This window comes from Papio anubis, chromosome 7 (genome assembly GCF_008728515.1).
Source record: "Papio anubis isolate 15944 chromosome 7, Panubis1.0, whole genome shotgun sequence".
Lineage (NCBI taxonomy): Eukaryota > Metazoa > Chordata > Mammalia > Primates > Cercopithecidae > Papio > Papio anubis.
In genome coordinates, this window is record NC_044982.1 from 143,396,722 (window position 1) to 143,422,833 (window position 26,112).

General features: G+C 43.5%; 1 protein-coding gene and 1 non-coding gene across 2 annotated transcripts; both read right to left on the reverse strand.

The window, feature by feature from the left end:
* Positions 1–4,137: 4,137 nt before the first annotated feature.
* Positions 4,138–25,669, reverse strand: LOC100998055 (cation channel sperm-associated protein 2-like). Its single transcript, XM_031668775.1, is given in 16 exon segments — positions 4,138–4,322; positions 7,376–7,424; positions 8,894–8,966; positions 8,968–9,059; positions 9,412–9,549; positions 9,552–9,607; positions 12,033–12,089; positions 12,404–12,503; positions 12,718–12,896; positions 15,569–15,693; positions 16,293–16,448; positions 16,969–17,141; positions 23,925–23,993; positions 24,168–24,341; positions 24,791–24,940; positions 25,498–25,669. Coding segments are annotated over 14 exon segments (1,569 nt in total). The 5' UTR covers positions 24,936–24,940; positions 25,498–25,669; the 3' UTR covers positions 4,138–4,322; positions 7,376–7,392.
* LOC116275987 lies at positions 14,304–14,408 on the reverse strand. The gene has a single exon (XR_004185453.1). It is a non-coding gene; the product is annotated as a U6 spliceosomal RNA (small nuclear RNA).
* Positions 25,670–26,112: the final 443 nt, after the last annotated feature.

The window sequence follows — 26,112 nt, forward strand, 5'->3', positions numbered from 1 at the left end:
TGTTGTTGTTTTTACTGTAAAAAGGAAAAAATCCTAGTGTAGAGTTTTTGTGAGGATTAAATTAGATAATGCATTTAAAGTGCTTAGTGCAATGTCTAGCATTCATTCAACAAAGATTAAGCACTTATTACGTGCCAGACACTGGTACAGAATAAACATTCACTCAATGTTACTATTACTTTATTAGAATAGCTCAAGATGATTTTTTCTACTTGAAACTAAAGGAGTTCTAATGAAGACATAAACGATTATCTGGAAGTTGTATCTTGAGTGAAAGACCTTCAGAACAAATATGGAACTAGTTGAGTCAACCAGAGAGAGAAACAGTGACGATTCCCTCAACTCAGCATGGAAAATTTCCTGGCAGTCCATGTTCTGCTGTTGTAAGCCGTTGATTAAGCAATTCTCTTGCTGCTAAGGATTCAGACTATGTGCAAACTGAGGGCGAAGTGCTTAGGGTTTATGGCAAATATACCAGGCTATTTGAGTGTATTGCTATTAAGCTTATAATTTGATAAAGTTCAACAAGAGTGAGACAAGTTCCAACCTACAGATGACCAAATGGAAACAGAGAACAACCAGCAAATTTAAATTACAAGGGTCCAGCACAAGAAATTAATCATATGTCCTGCTAAAATGAAATGGGTAAGACTGGTGATAACTAGAACACTCTGTGATCTGCCAGTTAGAATGGATATATCTGGGAAGAGCCACAGGAGTTGAGAACTCTGAAACATCCTCACTCCCCAAAACTCCCACAGGGCACTCTCTGCCTGACAAGAACAAATGCCTCCTTTTTTAAAAAAAAAAAAAAAGAAAAAGAAACTGAGTCTGCCTCATCACCCAGGGTGCAGTGCAGCAGGATCTCAGCTCACTGCAACCTCCACTCCAGGGTTCAAACAATTCTCTTACAAGCCTCAGTTCCCTGAGTAGCTGGGATTATAGGTGTGCGCCTCACCAAGCCCAGCTGCTTTTTGTATTTTTAGTAGAGACAGGGAGTTTCTCAGCTTTACATTGCCCAGGCTGGTCTCTAAACTCCTGCCCAGGCACTGGCCTGCCTCAGCCTCCCAAGTGCTAGGATTACAGGCGTGAGCCACCGTACCCAGCCAGATGCCTCCCTTTGTAAAGTACAATTATTTTTCTCTTTTTTTGTTTTGGCTTTTGTAACTGAAATATTAATTGCTTACTAGATATCTATAGGTGTTCCTCACATTTTCCAGATCTCTTTAAGTGGGTTAGGTGGCCCAGGTGATTAGTCTCGGTTCAATGGACTGTGGTTGACCAAAGAATTTAAGAGCTAGCAAATGAGCCTCCAACAATCTCTTCACTGTTGAGGCAACCTAGAAACTACATGTTGAGATGGCAGTGTCACAAGGTCAAAATAGCCCGAGGCTCCAAACTACCACAGCATTTACAGTCAGTCTTCCACACTTGTGAGTTCTGTATTAGTGGATTTGCCTAGTCACTAAATGTGTTTGTAACCCAAAATCAATACTTACAGTGCTACTGAGGTCATTCACAGACTTGTATTGAGAAGTGACAAGTTTGAGTCACCTGATACACATGTTCCCAGTTGAAGTGGAACAAGGCAGTGCTGTGCCTTCTTTTCTTGTTGCAGCTCTCGTGGTGTAAATATTAGTAAGTGTCTTTTTTTTTTTTTTTTTTGAGACGGAGTCTTGCTGTGTCACCAGGCGGGAGTGCAGTGGTGATCTCAGCTCACTACAACCTCTGACCTCCTCGTTCAAGTGATTCTCCTCCCTCAGCCTCCTGAGTAGCTGGGATTACAGACACATGCCACCACTCCCAGCTATTTTTTGTATTTTTAGTAGAGACGGGGTTTCACCATGTTAGCCAGGATGGTCTCAATCTCCTGACCTCATGATCCGCCCACCTCAGCCTCCCAAAGTGCTGGGATTTCAGGCGTGACCACCGCGCCCGGCCAGTAAGTGTCTTTTTTAAGGTCTATCTAGTGATGCACTTTTTGCATTTTGGGGCTATTTGTTGGTGATTTCACTGTTTAAAATGGCTCTTACACTTAATGCCAAAGTGTTGTGCGGTGTTCTTAAGAGCAAGAAGGCTGTAATGTGCCTTATAAACTATGCTAGAAACGCTTCATTCATTGCCAGGCGAGGTGGCTCACGCCTGTAATCCCAGCACTTTGGGAGGCTGAGGCAGGTGGATCACCTGAGGTCAAGAGTTCGAGACCAGCCTGGCCAACCTGGTGAAACTCCGTCTCCACTAAAAACACAAAAATTAGCTGGGCGCGGTAGCGGGCACATGTAATCCCAGCTACTCAGGAGGCTGAGGCAGGAAAATCACTTGAACCCGAGAGGCAGATATTGCAGTGAGCCGAGATCACTCCATTGCACTCCAGCCTGGGTGACAGAGCGAAACTCTGTCTCAAAAAAAAAAAAAAAAAAGAAAAGAAAAGCTTCATTCAGGCATGAGTCACAGTGTTGTTGGCCATGAGTTCAATGTTAATCAATCAACAACATATATTAAATAAGATGTCTATAAACAGAAACACAAAGAAAACCAAGGTTATATATTTGATCAGTTGATGAAAATGTTGTGACCAGAGGTCCACAGGAACCTAACCCTGTATTTCTCCTGGGAGCAATGGTTCAGTAGTCACTAATTCAGTTGTTTGCTGCAACTTTATAAAACATAAGTATCACGAATAATAAAAATTTACTGTAGCTGCCTTGAACAGTTACCCAACCAGTATTGAAACCTCCACAAGTGAGTAATATGCCTTTCTTATACTTAAATCACTGAGATGTAGGGGTTAATTTATTCTTGCAGCACAGCCTTTGACTCTCCTGATTAAGACAGTTAAATTATATTTGCATTTTGATATCAGATCTCTGAATTCTAGATCTTCGTTCCATATTTGTCTGGTGACCCCAAGAAGTTTCTATAATTCACTCATCTGTAAAATAGAGATACTATTACTCACCCACCCAATTTTGCTCATTCACTTGTATTATAAAGTATCTTGATGTGCCAGGTACTGGAACAGATCCACTAAATCTTATCACCACTATGAATAGACTAGCTCAAGATGAATTCTTCTTCTGCAACTTAATCTTTTCAGCCGGGTGCAGTGGCTCACGCCTGTAATCCCAGCACTTAGGGAGACCAAGGCGGGTAGATCACAAGGTCAGTAGATCGAGACCATCCTGGCTAACACAGTGAAACCCCATCTCTACTAAAAATACAAAAAATTAGCTGGGCATGGTGGTGGGCGCCTGTAGTCCCAGCTACTTGGGAGGCTGAGGCAGGAGAATGGCATGAACCCAGGAGGAGGAGCTTGCAGTGAGCTAAGATTGCGCCACTGCACTCCAGCCTGGGAGACAGAGCGAGACTCCAACTCAAAAAAAAAAAAAAAGAACCTTCTTTTTTTAGAGATGGAGTTTCGCTGTTGATGCCCAGGGTGGAGTGCAATGGCAAAATCTTGGCTCACTGCAACCTCTGCCTCCCGGGTTCAATAAATTCTCCTGCCTCAGCTTCAGTAGCTGGGATTACAGGTGCAGGCCACCATGCCCAGATATTTTTTGTATTTTTTAGTAGAGACGGGGTTTTGCCATGTTGGTCAGACTGCTCTCAAACTCCTGACTTCAGGTGATCTGCCCGCCTCGGCCTCCCAAAGTGCTGGGATTACAGGTGTGAACCACCACGCCTGGCCAACTTAAAGAATCTTAACACAAAAACTGGTACAAGAAATAGCATCTTAAGTGAAAGACCTTCAGACAAAATACAGAAAAAGTTAAGCAGCAAGGAGATCTTTGAGGACTTCCCCAGCCCATAGAAATTGTTTGGCAGTTCTTGAGATTAGAATAGGAAGAACAGGTTTGAAGACGTGGGAATAAGTTCAGTTTTGGACATATTACAACACAGTGAAACCCCCATCTCTACAAAAAATTTAAAAAATTAGCCAAGTGCGGTGGTATGCACCTGCAGTCCGCACTACTTAAGGGCCTGAGGCAGGAGGATCACTTAAGCCTAGAAAATGAAAGCTGCAGTGAGCTATGATTGCACCACTGCACTCCAGCCTGGGTGAAAGAGCAAGACCCTGTCTCAAAAACCAAACCAAACCAAACAAACAACAACCAGAAAACAGGGGAGGAGACAAAATTACTATCTTCATGGAAGTTTTATTATTTGATCATATGAGGAACTAGTTAGGATGGACAGGGATTTCTGTTTTGTTCATTCACTGACATATCCCAAGTGTCTAGAACAATGTTTGGAACATACAAACTCAACAAATTTGTTGAATAAACTTCCACTCCTGTAGGATTAAAGCCAGATTGTTTTCACTGAAGAAAGAGTTAAAGAATAAAATGCAGAATGCACAGACCACGGATCAGCTATAGAAAGTCAGGAGGGGGCCGGGCACAGTAGCTCACACCTGTAATCCCAGCACTTTTTTTTTTTGAGACAGAGTCTGGCTCTGTTGCCCAGGCTGGAGTGCAGTGGCCGGATTCAGCTCACTGGAAGCCCTCGGCCTGAGCCCATCAGCTTCCTGCCTCAGCCTCCCGAGTAGCTGGGATTGAGCAGGCGCCACGCCGCCTCGGCTAATTTTTTGTATTTTAGTAGAGACGGGTTTCACCATGTTAGCCAGGATGGTCTCTCGATCTCCCCTGACCTCGATCCCACTGCCTCGGCCTCCCAAAGTGCTGGGATTACAGGCTTGAGCCACCAAGGCCCGCCTAATCCCAGCACTTTGGGAGGCCAAGGAGGGGCGGATTACTTGAGGCCAGGAGGTCAAGACCAGCCTGGCCAACATGGCAAAAACCTGTCTCTACTAAAAATACAAAAATTAGCCAGGCGTGGTGGCGTGCGACTGTAGTCTCAGTTACTTGGGAGGCTGAGGCACGAGAATCGCTTAAACCTAGGAGGCGGAGGTTGCAATGAGCAGATTGTGCCACTACACTCCAGCTTGGGCGACAGAGTGATACTCCATCTGCCCACAGCCCAACTCAGTGTTTTAAATATATTGTTGAACTATTCAAGACTATTGAATTCCAGAACATTTCCATCACCTGCCAAAGAAACCCTATACCTATCATCTGTCAGTCTCAATTCCTCCCTCCCCAACCCCTGCAAGAAACCACTTCACCTTACTTTCTTGTCTTCATAGATTTGTTTATTCTGGACATTCACCTATTTGCCTTCTCCCATCTTGGCCTTTTACAGACACACTCTTAGGTGAGGACTTTATACTCACCTCCTTTATTGCCCTCTTTCATCTCCTCCCCATTTGCAGTGCAGCCCTTACTTCAAGTTAGGTGTTATTGACCTTACCTCCAGTTCAGGAGAAAGCCTTAATTAGTGATTCCATCACATTCACTTTACCTCAAAAATTCATTCAAATTACCTCAACAATTCGTTACGAATTACCTCAACAATTCGTAAGCATATGATCTAACTTCTTGGTCCAATCAGTGGTGGTCAGGATGTGTCTGTAGAGGAGTGGAGATTGACCTACATACAGTTAATACCCAAATTTTAAGTGTAAAGTTTGTTGAATTTTTACATCTATATATACCTGTGTGACCACCATGCAGATCAAGATATGGAACATATCTACAGCACTCCAGAGGCTTCATGCTTCCTCCCCATCAGTATCTTCACTCCAAGAATAACCATGATTGTGACCCAAAGCTCAAACATTTTGTTCATTGACTGAGAAAGGAGTCACTGGCTCTCTTCCCCTGGATATGGGTAAATAGGTATGCAAGCCTAGGCGCTTCAGAAAATTAACTGGCTACCCAAGTGAAGCCAGTCTGAGAATAACAAGAACACGTGGAGGAGAGCACAGATAGCAAAATTCCAGAGAAACAAAACCACAGATCTAACAACAGTGAATTTTTACATTAAATCAATCCTGAAGCTATACTACCTATGAACTTCCCAGTCTCCAGTAAGCTATTTTGTTGTTTAAATGGCTTCAACTGATTTTTTTCTCAACTCAGAATTTTTAACCTGAGTTAGAACCTTAGCTCTACCTCTTACTTGGTATATGCTCTTGGGCAAGTTACTTAACTTACTTAATTTCTTTAGGCCTTAGTTTTCTGATCTCTAAAAATAGGAGGCTATCTTCCATATAAGATTATTTTATGAAATATACATACTCTATATACAGTATATATATACTAAATATACAAATATCCTCATACATGTTAAACACTCAATAAGTGATATAATTTTTAATCATAAACATGTCTAAAGACTTAAGTCTTCTAACAATGGAATGGGATCCCTTCTACATAATGAATACCAAATAACTAGAAACATTAAGCATTACCTGGATAATCCTCCTTTCAGTGATGTTCTAAAAGGTGTTCCTGCTTTGATGGGAGATAGATTAACTCTGAAATCCCTTCTAACACTAAAAACCTGTACAACACTTACTGATTTGAACACTGCCCTGAGCAATGGCAAAATGAAATAGAGACTTATGGTCCAGTAACAGGTAAAAATAATATCCAATTAAAGTTAATGGTTCACAAGAGAAGCAACATGAGTAGAACAGACAGTGGAAACAATACTTCTCAATTAGTTATACTAACAGCTCTGAAGATCTCCTTACTCCAGAGAGGCCTTTACCTATGCATCAGAGAGGAGAGTGGGTAAAAATTAGGACCATAATCAGGCAGCAGAGGCATGCAGGAAGGGTGGAAGCTATAATGACAAAGTCAAGAAATGAGTCGGATTCAGGAGCCGTGGAAAGCCGAAAGCTAAGGAGCACAGTCTGCACTGGCATCTGAGCTAACTTGTTTTGTTCTTTTTTAGAGACAGGGTCTTGCTATGTTGCCAAGGCTGGAATGCAGTGGTATGATCCTACTTTGCTGCAGCCTCAACCTCCTGGCCTCAAAACAATCCTGCCTCAGCTCATAGCTGGGACTAGAGGCACACATCACCACACTCAGCTTGAACTAACTCTTTTTCTTGACCTTATGCCTTTCAATATGCCTTATCTTACTGAGCAGCTATCAGCAGTATATATTAGACACTTATACTTTTATTTATTTATGTATTTTGAGACAGAGTCTCACTCTGTTGCTTAGGCTGGAGTGCAGTGGCATGATCTTGGCTCACTGCAACCTCTGCCTCCCAGCTTCAAGTGATTCTCCTGCCTCACACTCCCGAATAGCTGGGATTACAGGCATCCGCCACCACACCCAGCTAATTTTTTTTTTTTTTTTTTGTATTTTTAGTAGAGACGGGGTTTCACCACGCCTGGCCTACACACTTATACTTTTTAATTTTAATGAACAGACATTGTTCTATCTGAACAGACATTTATATTTTCAATTCTCTATTTTCAACAATTCCCTTCATTATCTTTTGCTGGGCCCAAGGATATTGAAGCCATCCATTGCTTTACTTGTCTTCCAAGTTCATCAGTGCCTGCACTGCAAAGGAAACAGATTGTCAGGCTGGAGAACTAAGAATATTCTACATACTTAAATGTTTGGTGAAGACATTGCTTTTCTGGGTTCTAGGTTCCCACAAGTCTTTACTAATCTTTAAATTAAGCCTTATGATTCTGTGTACTGTTTGCCATAGACAAGTTTATCAGGATTAAAGAAACCACCTTGCTGCATTTTCCTCCTTTTCACCCTGTCCTCCCTAGAGAATAAGTGGGAAGGCAGGGCTAAGAATGACTAGCAGGAACAGGATTAAATTTAGGCAACGTTTTGAAGTAAGCAAAGCCTGTCTTTCACATCTTGCCCTAAATTCCGTGTTCCAATGTTATAAATTCCTCATTGCCCACCTGTGCCCACCACACACAAACACACAGTCCTCCTCTCTAATTTCTTATTTTCACACTGAGTTGATTTCAACTAGGTATGAGGGGAAAAACCCATATAACACACATTAAATTATAAAAATCCGCCCCTAACTCTTCTGTGTTAGCTTTGTTTTGAGATGGAGTGTCGTTCTGTTGCCAGGCTGGAGTTCAGTGGTGTGATCTCCGCTCACTGCAACCTCTGCCTCCCAGGTCAAGCAATTCTCCTGCCTCAGCCTCCAGAGTGGCTGGGACTACAGGCATGTGCCACCATGCCCAGCTGCTTTATTGTATTTTAGTAGAGACAGGGTCTTACCATGTTGGCCAGGATGATCCTGATCTCCTGAACTCGTGATCTGCCCACCTCAACCTCCCAAAGTGCTAGGATTACAGGTGTGAGCCACCATGCCCGGCCTTTTTTTTTTTTTTTTTTTTTTGCTTTTAGAGGGAAACTGTATTAATCAAAATTAGTCATGAAGTAATGAAATTTAGGAAAAATAACTTTGAAAAGATAGTGCTCAGTTTACATCAAACTCTACTATTTAAATCACATATTTATCTTTATAGAGGCTGACACTAGAAGGGGCAGATACAAACAGAAGTTTAGAATTCATAAACTTCTTTAGGGAGTTAGGACAGTGAGCACTTGTGGGCCTCCTGCTCATTGTCTGATCCCCCATAGCTTTCCAGATTGAGCCTACGGCCCTGCTGCTCAAGTCTGAAATGCAATCTTCAGAGAGAACAAACGTGCAGAAACCGGTGGGCTGCCTCCAAATCAAGCAAGAGCCTACCTTGTCCTAATTCCCAACAACTGGGATTAGACTTTCTCTTCTTGGGAAATAAGCTCTCATACCTCATAGGATTTGGGCGTCCCGTGCTACAGAAGCAGAGTTTCTAGGTTCTCTCTCAGTTAGGGAAAAGTGGGACACATGCCCAGAATGTGACATACCAAACCAAGAATTTGCCTATTTTAGGTATAGGCAGAAATTTAGAAGCTGAGATGCCAGAATAGTGGACACCCTCCTCCTCCTCCACAGTTATAAACGCTATATATATATTCCCATGGTCCCCATGACTGCCTTAACTCCATACCTGCAAACTCTTGTAACTTCTTACGCTCCTCTAGGTTATACTGAAGCTTTTCTAGCAACTCAAAATATCGGAAAGAGTGAGTCTCTGGGCCAAACACGGTCATCCTGATCCATTTCCAATAGCCCAGGCAGATTTTCATGCACAAGAGTCTCCCAGTCCAAATGACCTGTTGAGAGGAATGCTTCAGAAAAGCATGCTAGGTTTGTAAAAGTTGGGTAAAAGCTGGTAAATCCTATGGTGTGGGTGGAAAGGTGGGGTGGGAAGAGGTAACAGGAAGCAAGGAGGGAAAGGGTGCATCAGCAAGAAATCACTTTTTACAGTGAGCAAAGAGGGCCATAGCCACACTTACCCAAAGTGAAGAAGGAGGACAGGGGAAATTAAGAAGCAAAAAGAAAGTCATTAAGACCAGAAAATTGGAAAGGAGATACAGTAGGAGAGCTCCTGTTAAGAGTAAGATGTCTCATAAAGTAGTCTGAATTCAAACGGAAAAAACTCATTATTATAGCTCTTTGGCTCACCAATAGATTCAGAAAATCTGGATTCAGAAGAGGAAGAATAGGAAGAGGATGTGGAGGAAACAGAGGAGGAAGACTGGTACTCTCTTTTTGACAAGGTCTCTTCTGTTTTTGATGCAGATGTTTTAAACCCCTCTATAAAACGGACTCACTGCATCATAAAGTCCAACTTTCCCTTTGTTGACCAGCTCCTCTTGAACTGAAAGGAGAAAATCATGACTTCACAAACATTTACAAGACATGACTAGTCCACTCATTATTCTGGTTCTGGTCCTGGCCACCCCCTAAAGCTGGGGCATAAGACAATGAGGGCCAAACTACTCCCAAACTCTAAACTCAGGCACTTCCAAACTCAATCATTCATGTGTCATCCTTAACTCTTCTCTTCCCTACCATATCCAGTCCATCAAGAAATCATGCTGACTCTACCTTCGAAATAAATCTTTTCTCACTAACTCACTGCTACCACTCTGGCCTAAGCTGTCATCATTTCTTGCCTAGGCAGCAGCATAGCCTCCCAACTGATCTCTCTGCTCCTTCCCTTGTTCTTCTACCAACACAGTAACCAGAGTAATCCTTCTTAAATGTAAGTCACCTCATGTCACTCCTCTGTTCTGCTTTCCATTTCAAAGTCCCTACAATGGCACCCCTAACCCTACAGGATCATGTCACCATTATCTCTCTGACTTCATTTCCCAGCACTCTTCCCCCTGCTCACTCTACTCCATTCACAATGGCCTCCTTGCTGTTTCTCAAACACACCAAGCATGCTTCCAGCTTAGGACCTTTGCACTAGCTGTTTCATCTGCCTATTAACACTCTTCTTATAGATACCCACATGGTGATCCCCTTACCTCCTTCAAGTCTTTGCTCATATTACCTTTTCACTGAGGTCACCCTGACTATCCTGTTTAAAACTATAACCCATCTGTGGCTGGGCACAGGGGCTCACGCCTGTAATCCTAACACTTTGGGAGGCCGAGGCGGATGGAGTGCCTGAGTTCAGGAGTTTGAGACAGCCTGGGCAATATGGTGAAACCTCGTCTCTACGGGAAAAAAAGAAAAAAAAAAAAATTAGCCGGGTGTGGTGGCAGGCACCTGTAGTCTCAACTACTTGGGAGGCTGAGGCAGGAGAATCACCTGAACCCAGAGGCAGAGGTTGCAGTGAGCTGATATCGTGCCACTGCACTCCAGCCTGGTAACAGAGCAAGACTCTGTCTCAAAAAAAAAAACCAAAAAAAAAAAACTACAACACATCTGCAATCCCACCTTCTACTCCCAATCTCCTTTAACCTGTTCTACTTTTAATTTTCCCATAATGCTGATCATATTTTAACAGATTAATTTACTTAATATGTTCACTGCTTATTATCTCTTTATCACTACTAATAGGTAAGCTCCATGAAGCAGGCATTATTGTCTATTTTGTTCACCAATACATCCCAAGCACCTACTAAGTATTCAGTAATTATTTGTTCTTTATAGTTTTTTGTTTGTTTTTTTGAGACAGGGTCTTGCTCTGTCACCCAGGCTGCAGAGCAGTGGCACAATCACGGCTCACCACAGCCTCAGCCTCCCAGGCTCAAGTGATCCTCCTACCTCAGCCTCCTAAGTAGCTGGGACCACAGGAGCACACCACCACATCCAGCTAATTTTTGTTTGTAGAGGCAGAATTTTGCCATATTGCCTAGGTTAGTCTTGAACTCCTGAGCTCAAGTGATCTGACCACCTCAGTTTTCCAAAATGCTGGTATTAAAGGTATGAGCCACTGCGCCCACCCTGCTAAATTTTTGAGATGGGATCTTGCTCTGTTGCCCACGCTGGACTACAGTGGTGCAATCATGTCTCAATGCAGCTTTGAACTTCTGGCTTGAACTTCAAGCAATCCTCTTGCCTTGGCCTCTCACAGTGTTGGGATTACAAGTATAAGCCACCACATCTAGCCAGTAATTATTTGTTAATGAGTGAATGAGTTCATTTCTGCTTCTGCTTTCTTTGTCCACTGCTAAACACTTGGGGTCTAGATTCATATTTGTTTCATTGAAGGTATCTGTATTAGTGTCCTGAGGCTGCCATAACAAATTACTATAAAGTTGGTATCTTAAAATGACAGAAATATAGTCCCTCACAATTCTAGAGGCCAGAGTCTGAAATGAAGGTGTTGGCAGGGCCATACACACTCTGGAGACTTTAGGGGAGAAGTTCCTTGCCTCTTCTACCTTCTAGCAGCTGCCTGGCATTCCTCAGCCTCCTTTGGCTTGTGGTGGCTTTAGCCCCAACCTCTATCTCCATCTTCACATAGCCTTCTCCTATTCTCTGTGTTTTCTCCTCTTTCATCTCTTATAAGTACCCTTGCCATTGGATTTAGGACCTACCCGGATAATCTAGGATGATCTCATCTCAAGATCCTTAACTTAGGATCTTTTTTTTTCCAAGTAAGGTCACATTCACAGGTTCCAGGGAGTAAGGACATGGACATATTATTTTGGGTGCCACTAGTCAACCTACTACAATATGCAGTTATTAAATGAATGAATTCTCTCTCAAAGCCAATCTTCATCTTTAGTTTTCCACCCTCTCTTCCTTCATGTGTTTCTATCCCAGTTCACGTACATACTCCTAACCTGTCATCTACTTTGCTATGGCTTGACTTCAGTCCCTCCTGTGACACGTTTTTTCTCCTGCAAAGCAGAAAAAAAAAAAAAAAAGAGCAAAGACAGTTACATTCAAGTAAAAGTGTGGTAAGAAAAAAAGAGTTCATATCAGAAAGTGAAGAAAACTAACTGGGGAGAACAAATTGTAGTCAAGAGGTGAAAATAAATGGAGGGCTCCCCACAGTGAATGAAAAATCAGGCAATATTCTAGAGCCAGAGAATTCTTATCCTTGAGGGCAAATCTTCTGTCACAAAGGGAAAAGTGGGGTTGAGTAGAAACAAGAAATGAGCTCAGGAAACCCTTGAGAAGGAAAGTTGGGGTTGAAAAGGGAGAAGCAGACCTCTGGATGATCTGCCGCTTGAACATGTCAGCTTTCAGCTGAACCTCCTGACGTGCCATCTCCTCATTCATCTCTTTCCTGATATTCTGAAAGTTAGTAACTGCCCCAAAGGGCCATTAGGAGTTGGGAGATGTTAATGACTAGACCTGGGAAGAGGGCTTGGATGGGGAGAATCCAAGTGAAATATCCCATCCAGAACCCAAGCCTTCCTGCTACACTAGGTTCTTTATACCCATAAGCCACCAATCCCTGCTTTCAGACTAATTTCTTCCCAACTACCCTTCCCAAACAAGTTTCACCTCCTCTATGCTTACCCATCATGGCTACTATGATACTCCGAAAGATAATGGAGCCAAGCAACAACCAAAGGATGAAATAGATGCTGCTGAAGAGGCGACTGACTTCACGCACCTTCCAGACATCCTGAAGCAGTGCATACCAATGATCCAAGGTGAAGAGAATGAACACTGTTACCAGGGAATTCGGGAGGTCCCTAAAGAAAAAGGCATGTGAATAGACAGAAACAGAGGCCTAAACCTTTCAAAAATGGTACCATTCTTACTTTTAAAGAAACATAAAGCATTTCTTTGTAGTTTGTTCTGATTTTGGCTCCTTTTCTACCATACTCAGTTTTTAGCTAATCATTCTTCAGTTTGAAGTTGTTTTTTTGTTTGTTTGTTTTTTTTACACGCAGTCTCACTCTGTTGCCCAGGCTGGAGTGCAGTGGCGCAATCTAGGGTCACTGCAACCTCCACCTCCTGGGTTCAAGAGATTCTCCTGTCTCAGCCTCCCGAGTAGCTGGGATTACAGGCATGTACCACTATGCCCGGCTAATTTGTGTATTTTTAGTAGAGATGGTGTTTTGCCATGTTGGCCAGGCTGGTGGCGAACTCCTGACCTAAGGTGATCCGCCAGTCTCAGCCTCCCGAAGTACAGGATTACAGGTGTAAGCCATTGCACCCGCCTAAATTCTCCTTTATCATAAATAATCTATGACTACCTCTCACTATCCCATTAGTCCTGGGGTATAATAAATACTCAATAAATAGGCATTAACTGAATTTTTAAAAGATGAATGAATCACCAACTAGTCCTTTTTTTTTTTTTTTTTTTTTTTTGAGACAGAGTCTCAGTCTATCATCCAGGCTAGAGTGGCGCGATCTCAGCTCACTTCAACCTCTGCCCTCCAGGCTCAAGTGATTCTCTCACCTCAGCCTCCCGAGTAGTCAAGATTACAGGCATGCGCCACCATGCCCAGCTAATTTTTGTAATTTTAGTAGACAGGGTTTCACCACGTTGGCCAGGCTGGTCTTGAACTCCTGACCTCAAGTGATCTGCCTGCCTCAGCCTCCCAAAGTGCTGGGATTACAGGTGTGAGCCACCATGCCTGGTCGTTTTTTCTAATTTTATTCTCCACTGCTCTATGGACTCCACTTAATAGAAGATCACTCGCAAATTTAGCAAAATTAGCAAATTTAGCGAAATAGAAGATCATTGACAAAATTATTCCTATTAGTTTGCTGATATGAAATGATATGCAGGTAAATGGGTATGCTACATAAACATATGTGATCCTAAATAATGAATATATACAGATTATAAAATTAGTAATATTTTAAAATTACTAAAAAAGTAAAAAGTTTCTGGGAAGGTATCTAAATTTTCCTACCTTTATTTTTAGTCCTCCATATACAATTTATTGAAAACATCAGAGCTTGTATAGGATAAATTCTAGGATTTTCCTAACTCAATACTCTTACAAAACTATCTGTTAAGAGTTTAACAGAGTCCTGAGAAGCGTTGACAAGATTGAATTCTAATTCATAAACGGGATTATCTACTCAAAATTCAAGTTGATTTCCTTCTAGAAAACAGATTAGTCGGGTTTTGCTAATATTTAAAAAATATGTAACATTTCATAAATTTGTGTGTCATCCTTGCACAAGGGCCATGCTAATATTCTCTATATCGTTCCAATTTTAGTACATGCGCTGCCAAAGTGAGCATTGATTAGTGTTTTCTAGACAGAGACCAGCAATAGGCACGTGCACGTGTAATACGTAGAGATTGGGATAAAACCAGCAATCATATTTGGGAATCACAGTAACATTCATTGATCACTTATAATGTGTTACATACTGTGCTAAGGGCTTAAATGCATTACCACATTTATCCCCACACTCTTATGAAATAGCACTGCTATTATTCTCCCCCACCGCCTTTTCTTTTTTTTTTGAAACAGAATTTCACTCTTTGTAGCCCAGGATGGAGTGCATTGGCTCAATCTCGGCTCAATGCAACCTCCGCCTCCCATATTCAAGCAATTCTCCTGTCTCAGCCTCCCGAATAGCTGAGATTACAGGTGCCCACCACCACGCCTGGCTAATTTTTGTATTTTTAGTAGAGACAGGGTTTCACCATGCTGGTCAGGCTGATCTTGAGCTCCTGACCTCAGGTGATCCACCCGCCTTGGCTTCTCAAAGTGCTGGGATTACAGGCGTGAGACACCATGCCTGGCCCCCATTTTTCAAAAGAGGTAACTGAGTCACAGAAACCAAGCTTAACCACTGGAGTGTACTGCTATTTAAAGATGCCTGGCCGGGCGCAGTGGCTCAAGCCTGTAATCCCAGCACTTTGGGAGGCCGAGACGGGCGGATCACGAGGTCAGGAGATCAAGACCATCCTGGCTAACACGGTGAAACCCCGTCTCTACTAAAAAATACAAAAAAAAAAACTAGCCGGGCAAGGTGGTGGGCGCCTGTAGTCCCAGCTACTCAGGAGGCTGAGGCAGGAGAATAGCATGAACCCGGGAGGCAGAGCTTGCAGTGAGCCAGGATCCGGCCACTGCACTCCAGCCTGGGGCAACAGAGCGAGACTCCGTCTCAAAAACAAAACAAAACAAAACAAAAACAAAAAAGATGCCTGATGACAGTGTGGTTTGAATTTGCAAAACCCAGAATAAACATGGAACTAGCTGCCCTACTCTCAAGATCAGAGCTAAAACCACTCACTATTCTTTTGCTTTCTCTTTCCCTCTCCCTATTGTGTTCTATTTCAGTTTCTTGGAATAGACTGTACTTTTTATATTACTATACTTTGGACAAGCTTACTGGTCTCTTAGCCAAATTTTTTCCCCTCACCCAGCTGTTCGCCAGCTCTGCTTACAAGAAGAACACATGGTACTCCAGGTCCTGACGAGGTGAAGGGGTATACTCTGGGAAGAGGTAGACACCAGTCACAACAAAAATGTAGACGAAGATAAGCAGCAACATCAAGAGGAAGGTCATGCTCTAGAGGCCATAACCTCAAGTCAGACGTGGGCCAAACTAGGCTAATCACCAACAGCCCAGTCAAGGCCACCTGGCAATCCCCCACCAAACCCTCCCTTGCACTCCTGAACCCAGTCATCTCTGAACCATGGCACCTGTCCCCAGCCCCTTCTCATCCAGTAACATATCACAGGATGTTTCATTGCCTTCTTTGACCCACCAAGATTTGTTTCATATTCTTTTTTTTTTTTAGACGGAGTCTCACTCTGTCGCCTAGGCTAGAGTGGAGTGGTGCAGTCTCCACTCACTGCAACCTCTGCCTCCCAGGGTCAAGCAATTCTCCTGCCTCAGCCTCCTGAGTAGCTGGGATTACAGGCACACAGCACCACACCTGGCTAATTTTTTTTTTTTTTTTTGTATTTTTAGTAGAGACCAGGTTTCACCACTTTGGTCAGGCTGGTCTTGAACTCCTGACCTCATGATCTGTCCCCCTCGGCCTCCCAAAATGCTGGGATTACAGGCGTGAGCCACTGTGCCTGGCCGATTTGTTTCATATTCTGTGTTAAGTCCTCATATTTATCTACCTTGCCCCCTGCTTTAGCTTGCAACAGTCAAATCACCTTGAGGGCCCTGACCAGGACCAAAATAATAACTCGAATTTGACGGAATTGTGCAAGGAGTTTGAGAGACCTCAGCACCCGGCAGATCCTCAGAAGCTGAAGCCACACCAATTGGCCTGTTACCCCTACCAATACCACAACCTCGGGAAGCAGGGACTGTGGAAAACACACAGATTATGAGTAAAATACACCCCAAGGCACGCAGGCACAGTTGCACCTTCTTCATCTCATCCTCTTCATTGTTCCCTGGGCATTATCCCTTGAACAGCATTCTCTGAGAATTGTCTCCTATTCAGCCTTTTTATACTAAGTTGCTTAAACACTGTACTTCAACTTGTTCAGATATAAAAAGGGGGATAAATTCATGGTTATTTAATTGGGTTGTCGTGGAGCATAAATGAGGTAATGTAAGGAAAACACTTAAAATAGTGCCTGGCACTTAATAAGTGCTCAGTAACAGGCAGATGTTCTTGTTGGCGTTGACGTTGTGATCTACCTTGCTCCCAATACCAACAACTCCTGCAATGACTGATGTTTAGTTTTAGGTAAAAAAAATCAAAAGAAGGAAGTAAATTTTTGTTTCTTCCTATTACTATGTTAACTTTTCTTGTCCTTTTGATTCACCTAGGCACATTCTTCATCCCACTAAAGGAACCCTCAGGATCTCTATCCTTACCAACATGGTAACAACAAAGTCAAAGACATTCCAGCCACTCTTCCAGAAAAGGGAAAAGTTGGATAGCCACTTAAGAAGGATCTCCAGGAAGAAAATAAACAAGATAAACAAAGTTGCCACCTCCAAGGTCAGCTTCAATGGCCATAGTTTGGTATTTGTGGATTCCAGCAATTCTGTGAGGATAGAGCAAAGGAGGAATAAAAGTTAAGGAAGCTGGAAACCGAATGATGGAGAATGATCACACTTAATAAACCACAGTTTTGCCCACTACTGTTCCATTTTTCTTTGAGTTTCTCTTCTTAACATTGTTGCTTCAACCTGTGAAATACAGGGAAGGACAGAATTGACCATAAAATATAGCCACAACTAATCTGTTGATATAATTATGTCTCCCCAGCTACAAGTCACTTCCTATCCACTGTGGGGGTCACACAGCCACTAAGAGAATACTCTCTTTAATTACCCCTACCTCCAACCCCCCACCCCCATCTACTGCACTGTTATCTCAGTTCCAAAGTTCACAAGAAAACAATGGGTCTTGAGAACAGAATGAAAATACAGGGCCATGAGATCTGAAGTACTTTATAACGAATGTAGAAACAAGCCAGAATCATTGGGGAATATCGAATTATAACAATAAATCACCTGGTTCTGTTAGCTTCCTTTGAAAACTTTTCCTTTCTTCCCTGTCTAAAATTGGTTTTGTTCTGCAGAGCAAATTGAATGCATACTTCCTCTCTAGAACCCTATTATTTACTAATTGCTATTCCTTAATTCATTGCCTTTCTCTTTCAACCTCTTTCATCTCTTTTATACAATTGATGTATGCCATACTCTGGAAAAAAACACTGAGATTAAAATAGGTTTAAGAGTTAAATAGAAATCAACATTGTGGTGCTCTGGCTTTAAAGTCATCCTGATGCTGAACTGGATCCAGACAAAAAGAACAGAGTCATACTTCAATCATCCCTAGAATTTTACAGAGGTTGGCCCCTTCTAAAAACCAATGGAGTTATGTTATACTTATTCCTATGCTTGTTTTGAGACAGTCTCACTCTGTGACCCAGGCTGGAGGAACGCAGTGGCATAATCATGGTTCGCTGAAGCCTTGATCTTCCGGGCTCAAGAGTCTCTGGGTAACTGGGACCACAGGCACATGTCACCATACTAGCTAATTTTTCTCTTTAAATTACTTGTAGAGATGGGGTCTCCCTATGCTGGGGCCTCAAACTCCCCTGGAGCTCAAGTGATCCTCCCGCCTGGTGTAGAAGTGCTAGGGGTTATAGGCATGAGCCACTCGCCCAGCACTCCTGTGTGGCCCAGGCTCTGTGCTGCTTTCGAAAGTTTTTCTTTCACACACATTTCTCCAAAATGGACAATTGTTCACTTTTTATCATCCATGAAGTTAGGATGCTTTTTTTTTTTTTTTTTTTTTTGTTTTTTAGACAGAGTCTCTGTTGCCAGGCTGGAGTGCAGTGGGATCTTGGTTCACTGCAACCTCCGCCTCCCGGGTTCAAGCAATTCTCCTGCCTCAGCCTCCCGAGTAGCTGGGACTAAAGGCGTGTGTCACCATGCCCAGCTAAAATTTGTATTTTTGGTAGAGATGGGTTTCACCATGTTGGCCAGGATGGTCTCCATCTCTGGACCTCGTGATCTGCCCGCCTCGGTCTCCCAAAGCGAGGATGCATTTTACAATCAGCGATGTGTCCCAGTTTAATTGGGCATGACTTTTATTTCTTAGTGGTAAATAGTGAATTTCTCCATTGATGACAGCTTAGATTCAATAAAATACAAAACTTTTTCACTTAACAATAAATTCTAGCTCTCAGGAGTATGGAATTATGTAATTAGAAAGAGGTGAGGACCGGCCGGGCGCGGTGGCTCACGCCTGTAATCCCAGCACTTTGGGAGGCCGAGGTGGGCGGATCACAAGGTCAGGAGATCGAGACCATGGTGAAACCCCGTCTCTACTAAAAATACAAAAAATGAGCCGGGCGCAGTGGCGGGCGCCTGTAGTTCCAGCTACTCGGGAGGCTGAGGCAGGAGAATGGCGTGAACCCAGGAGGCGGAGCTTGCAGTGAGCCAGGATCGCGCCACTGCACTCCAGCTTGGGCGACAGAGGGAGACTCCGTCTCAAAAAAAAAAAAAAAAAAGAAAGAGGTGAGGACCACATTTGTGGCTGGAAAATAGAATGCTATCATTTTTATTCAGTTTTTCCCCTTGCAAAACAGGAACCCAAAGAAAGAAATGAAGTAAAATAAGGCTCTTGTGAAGCAGAAGATAGTTTTAAGTACCTTAAAATAGTTTAAGTAGGAAAGTCCAAATTACAGAGGCAGTAGCACTTTTACTCTCTGGAAAAAGGAATACTTTCATAGAAGCTAAACGAACCCAAGGAAGGTCAGAGGAACGAATAGCAGAAATTGCCTCAGCAGCACAGAATATGCAAAAGTGACTGCCTCCACTCTACATCAAGTAATGTGTCCTCTCTGAAGATGAAAAACAACTTTCTAAAATTCTTGGAATTTTTCAGGCTGCTATAGCAAGGCAAAGGAGTCTTAATGGAAATAGAGACCAGGAGCCCAGTGAAGTCTACCCAGGAATCTTAGCCAGTGTAGTGAAGCAGCAGTGAACATCTATGCTTGAATATTCTTCTCAGGGTGATAGACAGTAGTCATTGGATCAAGCAAGTCAGGCAAATATATAATTCTGCTTTACAGGGTAAAGTTCACCATGAACAGTCATCTATTTCTACTCCCTATTCTAGAAAAACAACAGTAGGTCACCTCACAGAATACCAGGTAAATTCACATTGGTATCAAGGAGTCCAATATTATAGGTGAGGAGAATAGTACACTATAACAACAAACTGATATGTAGATTTTGACATTTACACAGTTTTAATATTTTTAGTAATGTTTTGGCTAGCTATAACCATCATGAAGCAAGAAACACTGATGTTGAAACATAATTTTTTTTTTTTTTTTTTTTGAGATGGATTGTCACTCAGTTGCCATCTCAGCTCACTACAAACTCCACCTCCCGGGTTCAAGAGATTCTCCTGCCTCAGTCTCCTAAGAAACTGGGACCATAGGTACGTATCACGATACCCACTGATTCTTGTATTTTTAGTAGAGACAGGGTTTCACCATGTTGGCCAGATTGGTCTTGAACTCCTGACCTCAAGTGATCCGCAGGACTAGGCCTCCTAAATTGCTGGGATTACAAGGTGTGAGCCACATGCCCAGCCAGAAATACAATTTCATGAAGAGCATTAAGAATGATAACTCTGCAAGTTTAATCTCAAGATGATCTTCAACAGATTCTACAAATTCCATTCATTTGACCAAAAACTTTAGATAGCACATCAAGCCATCTCTAGGACTTTAAAAGTCAATGTAAAAAATGGTCATCTTCAGGAATATGCCCATCTTTGGGAAAAAATTGTAATGATATTATACTTAGGTTTTATTTTATTTTATTTTTGAAATAGGGTCTTGCTCTGTCACCCAGGCTACAGTACACTGGTGAGATCATAGCTCACTGCAGCCTCAATCTCCTGGGCTCAAGTGATCCTCCCACCTCAGCCTCCCAATATACTCAGTTTTTAATTTTAAGCAAGGATTGTCTATACTTGGGATGTGTTATTTTCTGACAAAGGCTTGCAAATGAGTCAAAACTTTTCTTCTTTCTCATTATTTAGAAACAAAATATGAGATTTTAAAAATAAGCCAATTGATGTTTAAAGTACAAAACAGAATTACCAATATCCAGTTCTGGAAGTAGATTTGTTAAAGCCCTAATGGTTTAGGTCACTTTGTGATCTGGAAAAAAAAGTTTAAGCCTAAAAAACATATTAATGTTTATCACATCAATTAGTCTGTTCAAAGAAATCTGTTAATCACAAATCATTTCCCTTTGCAAAATCCCTCCTCCCTCTCTACCACAAGAATAAGCTTAGTAAGATAAAATTTCCATGAGCTTGACAGGTAATTTCCAGTCTGGCAATCTACTTATCCTCTGGCACAGTGATCATGTTGCATATTCAGTTAACTGCTTTACCAAATAGAATGGTTAGTGCTATTCTATTTTGATTTGTCTATTAGATCTAGGGCAGGGGTCCCAAGCCCCAGGCTACTGACTGGTATCAGTCTATGGTCTGTCAGGAACTCGGCCATGTAGCAGGAAGTGAGTGGTGGGTGAGTGAGCATTACCGCCTGGGCTCCATCTCCTGTCAGATCAGCTATGGCATTAGATTCTCATAGGAGTGCGAGCCCTATTGTGAACTGCAGGTGCATGACCCTTAGTAGAATCTAATGCCTGATGATCTGAGGGGAAACAGCTTCATCCTGAAATCATCCCTCCTACCCCATCCATGGAAAAACTGTCTTCCAAGAAACCAGTCCCTGATGCCAAAAAGGCTGGGGACCACTGATCTAGGGAATCCTGTATATTTACTATTATTTACTTCATTCCAAGGCTTAGGACTATAATCCTAATACAATGCAAATACATGACAGCAATCATACAATAAAAGGGAATTATAAGTAACTTAGTTCAAAATCTTCAATATTACGAGGAGGAAATAAAACACCTCAAAGTATATAGTATACTGTACTGGGTCAGTGACATCAATTGTTGTTGTATATTTAAATATCTTGGACCTCACCACACTAAAGGACTATCTTATTTTTTTTGAGACAGGGTCTCACTTTGTCACCTAGGCTGGAATCCAGTTGCACGATGGCTCACTGCAACCTCCACCTCCCAGGCTCAAGCAATCCTCCCACCTCAGCCTGCTGAGTAGCTGGGACTATAGGCATGTGTCACCATGCCTAGCTAATTTTTGTATTTTCTGTAGAGATGAAGTTTCTCCACATTAGCCAGGCTGGTCTCAAACTCCTGAGCTCAAGTGATCCTCCTGCCTCAGCCTCCCAAAGTGTTGGGATTACAGGCATGAATCACCATGCCTGGGCCCCAGAGATGAGCTTGTAGGGGATTTGGACCTAGAGGCAGAGTTCTGAACTGGCTACAGGCACTGGACATTTCTGTTGAGGAAATATGTGTGACATAAACAGCCAAGAGCTTCATAACTATGCCCTTCTTTTTTTTTTGAGACGGAGTCTCGCTGTGTCTCCCAGACTGAAGTGCAGTGGCGCAATCTCGGCTCACTGCAAGCTCCACCTCCCTGGTTCACACCATTCTCCTGCCTCAGCCTCCCGAGTAGCTGGGACTACAGGCGCCCGCCACCATGCCCAGCTAATTTTTTGTATTTTTAGTAGAGACAGGGTTTCACCATGTTAGCCAGGAGGGTCTCAATCTCCGGACCTCGTGATCCACCCGCCTCGGCCTCCCAAAGTGCTGGGATTACAGGCGTGAGCCACCACGCCCGGCCTGCCCTTCTCTTAAAAATTCTTCCTAGGCTGGACACGGTGGTTCACGCCTGTAATCCCAGCACTTTTGGGAGACTGAGGCATGAGGGTCTTTTGAACCCAGGAGTTCAAGACAGCCTGGGCAACATAGTGAGATCCTGTCTCTACAAAAAAAAAAAAAAAAATCAACATAATTAGCCTGGTGTAGTGGCATGCACCTGTAGTCCAAGCTACTCAGGAGGCTGAGGGGGGAGGATCAATTGAGCTCTGGAGGTCGAGGTTGCAAGGAGCCATGATCACACCACTGCACTCCAACCTAAGCAACAAAGTGAGACTCTGTCTCTAAAAAATACAGTGGGAGGCTTCCCCACAACAGTGAGAATTAAACAAGTGAGTAGTTTTACTGTCCTTTTATCATTTCTGAGCAGTTTGAGATTATCAACAAATGAGCTCGCTGATTTTGCAGACATCCTTATATTTTGAATATGCTTCATATAATTTATTATTGGTTTCAGAATCATTTCCTTTTTAAGTAATTTTTTTGGCTCAGCTAATATCTTAGTTGTACCTACCTTTCCATACTTTCTAAGCTTTCTTATTTGTACTTAATCTTTCTAAATACACTTGTAAAAATGTAAATATTAGATCATTCAGTGATAGGCACCAATATCCTTAACAGAAAAGGTTAATTCAAACAAATGTCAGCCTAAACTGACAACAGAAATACAACTGGTCTTCCCAAGTTCAGTTCCGTGTGGATTTGTTACATTGCTACATATTACACCTAGTATTAATGTGTCTAGATATTCTGTCTAGTATACTCTTGAGAGCCCTCCAAATACTAATATTTCTTTTTTTTTTTTTTTTTTGAGATGGGGTGTAGTGGCATGATTTCAGCTCACTGCAACCTCCGCCTCCCAGGATCAAGCGTTCTCCTGCCTTAGAGTGGCTGGGATTACAGGTGCCCACCACCATGCCCAGCTAATTTTTTGTATTTTTAGTAGAGACAGGATTTCAGCATGTTGACCAGGCTAGTCTTGAACTCCTGACCTCAATGATCCAATCACCTCAGCCTGCCAAAGTGCTGGGATTACAGGCATGAGCTATCACGCCCAGCCAATATTTCTAGATTTTAGCAGTTGAATAAATCCTACTCCAGGAGGCTTAATATAACTGTCCCTATCACAATTCAAATGACATTCAAAAATGTAAAATGATCAATTTAGAAAAAAAAAATTACTCCTATCCACTTCCTTTTTTTTTTTCTTTTTTGATAGAGTTGCACTCTGTCACCCAGGCTGAAATGCAGTGGCACAATCTCGGCTCACTGAAACCTCTGCCTCCTGGGTTCAAGCGATTCTCCTGCCTCAGCCTCCCGAGTAGCTGGGACTACAGGTGCGTGCCACCACGCCTGGCTAATTTTTTGTATTTTTTAGTAGAGACGGGGTTTCACCATGTTGCCCAGGCTGGTCTCGAACTCCTGAGCTCAGGCAATCCGCCTGCCTTGGCCTCCCAAAGTGCTCCTAGGATTACACGCATGAGCCACCATGCCTGGCCTCACTTCTTTCACACAATGTCAGTTCTCACCTATTTCAACCATCAATACGATCGTATTCAAAAAGATCAGGAAGATGATGAAGTTTTTGAAGAGAGGACCTGTTGTCTCTTAAGGAAATGTACAGAGTGGAGTTCTTTCTGATTTATGCAGCTGAAATAATAAGGGTAATAACATAAGCGGTGAGAATGAGAAAATGGAGTTTGGGGAGCAAAAATAAGTCATTAAGCAGATCATCAACAGCCAGGACAAAAATGAGTGACGTGAAAGGATACACTCAAGGACCCATCCGGCCCACAAAGAAAGAGGTGGCCTCTGACTGCAGCGCACATGAAGCTTGCTCAACAGCCTCTGGGCATGTGAAATCTGTCCTACACGTTGAGGCTTTATAGAGAAGCGCACTAGCTGATGTTGATCTCCCAACATAAGTTTCTTCTGGCGGGAAGGATCTACAACAAAAATTAAAAAGGGATAGTGGATAAAGACAAAGAAAATAGAGCAGGTAGGGTTGGGGGCAGGGATATTGGTCAGATAACGGGTCCCCCTAATGCCTTACTGCTGGTCCTTCTCTTCTCACAGCAACTAAGAATTCTGTTTGGAGTGAGAGAAAATGTACTGCTTATGATCAACACTGTCCATGCCCACAAAAGCAACAGGTTCACAAAGTCTTAAGTGTCTTTGACAGAAACTTTTCCGAATCACCCATGGCTAGTGGCTATCCTAGGCCTAAAAGTGAAAGACATGGATTCTATCTCCTCAGTTTTATTTACAAGCCCTTGATTTATCAAGTTTGGTAAACCAGCAACTAAACCGACCTCCCTAGAATTTTCCACTCTTAAATGTAGAGGATGTGCATAGGAGTCTTAAATTTAAATTAGTGAAGAAATAGGCTGCTGACCAAGTAACTCCCTGATAGTGTGCCGCGGCACAGCTTGGCTCAAGCCTTGCAAATGCTCGATGAGAGAGAAAGTATCGATGAGACGTGAACGAATGGCATCAGCTCGGGGCAGCTGCATCTGCCCTTCTTGGTGGTAAGTGGTCATGTCTGCTAATAAAATGTAAGCATCAAGTGTCATTTCATTCTTGGAGTTGCACCAAAGATTACAGGTTTTCTGTCCCCTCCACCCCACCCTCTTTGCTCTTAAGATTCCTTAATGTACCCACATTTAGGAACCAGGAGCGGTTGGGAAGAACAAACATTGCACTAAGACTCGGGGTTTGTTGAAACAAAAGGGGCTAAGAGTGGTAAAGACATTGTGCAGTCGACCAAGTGGCCAGGCATCTTCACTTTGCGACGGCATTTCTAATTAAAAACAAAACAAAACAAACAAAAACACCTCAATAAAAAAGCAGCAGCCACAAGGGTAGGGGACCGGGGCAGGACAAAGAAGAATCTGGGCCCCACCTGGGCCTGAGAGAATCGGGCAACGAGGTGGAGTTCAGGGAGGGCTTGGCCTGCCCACGAAAGAAACTAGGTGAAGATAAATTGGACAAAATGCAAAAGCCTGACATTTTGAAAATGGGTCCGGTCCCAGGTGTGTCCCCCCCCAACACTCCTTCGGGGGCTAGCTCCTTCTCTCCTCCATTATCGCTTCTGGCCCTCACCTCAGCCCAGGTTCTCTTCGCCCACTCAGTCCCGACTTTACGCTTCCGCCTCCAGCTCAGGCGCCCCCTGGGCCCGGCTACCCCTGCGCAGGACGAGCTCAGGACCGGCTCCCAGCCTCACTGCGCCCCATTCCCCGCCCCGCCCGACCCCCAGGTTTCGGCTCACCCCGGGACCCGGCCCTAGCCCCTGACCCCTGCCTAGGACCGGGCCCAGCCACGCTCTCCCAGCCACTCGCCGCCTCGGCCCCGCCCCGCACTCCGGCCACTCGGCGGTTACCAGCTGGTCCCGCCCGCCCGACGCAGGCGCCGCGCAGCCAATCGGCGGCTGCCACACAGCGGCCCGAGCCGGGCTTGGGAGTTGGGACCTGCGGCTGCAGGTCTGCCTGGGCCAGACGCGCGAGCAAAGGCAGCCGGTGTGTGGTCGCGCGCGCGACCTCCGCAGTCCCAGCTCAGCCGCGACCCTTCCGGCCGCCTCCACCCCACCTCGCCGCCATGCGCCTTCGCCGCCTTGCGCTATTCCCGGGCGTGGCGCTGCTTCTCGCCGCGGCCAGCCTCGCCGCTGCCTCCGACGTGCTAGAACTCACGGACGACAACTTCGAGAGTCGCGTCTCCGAC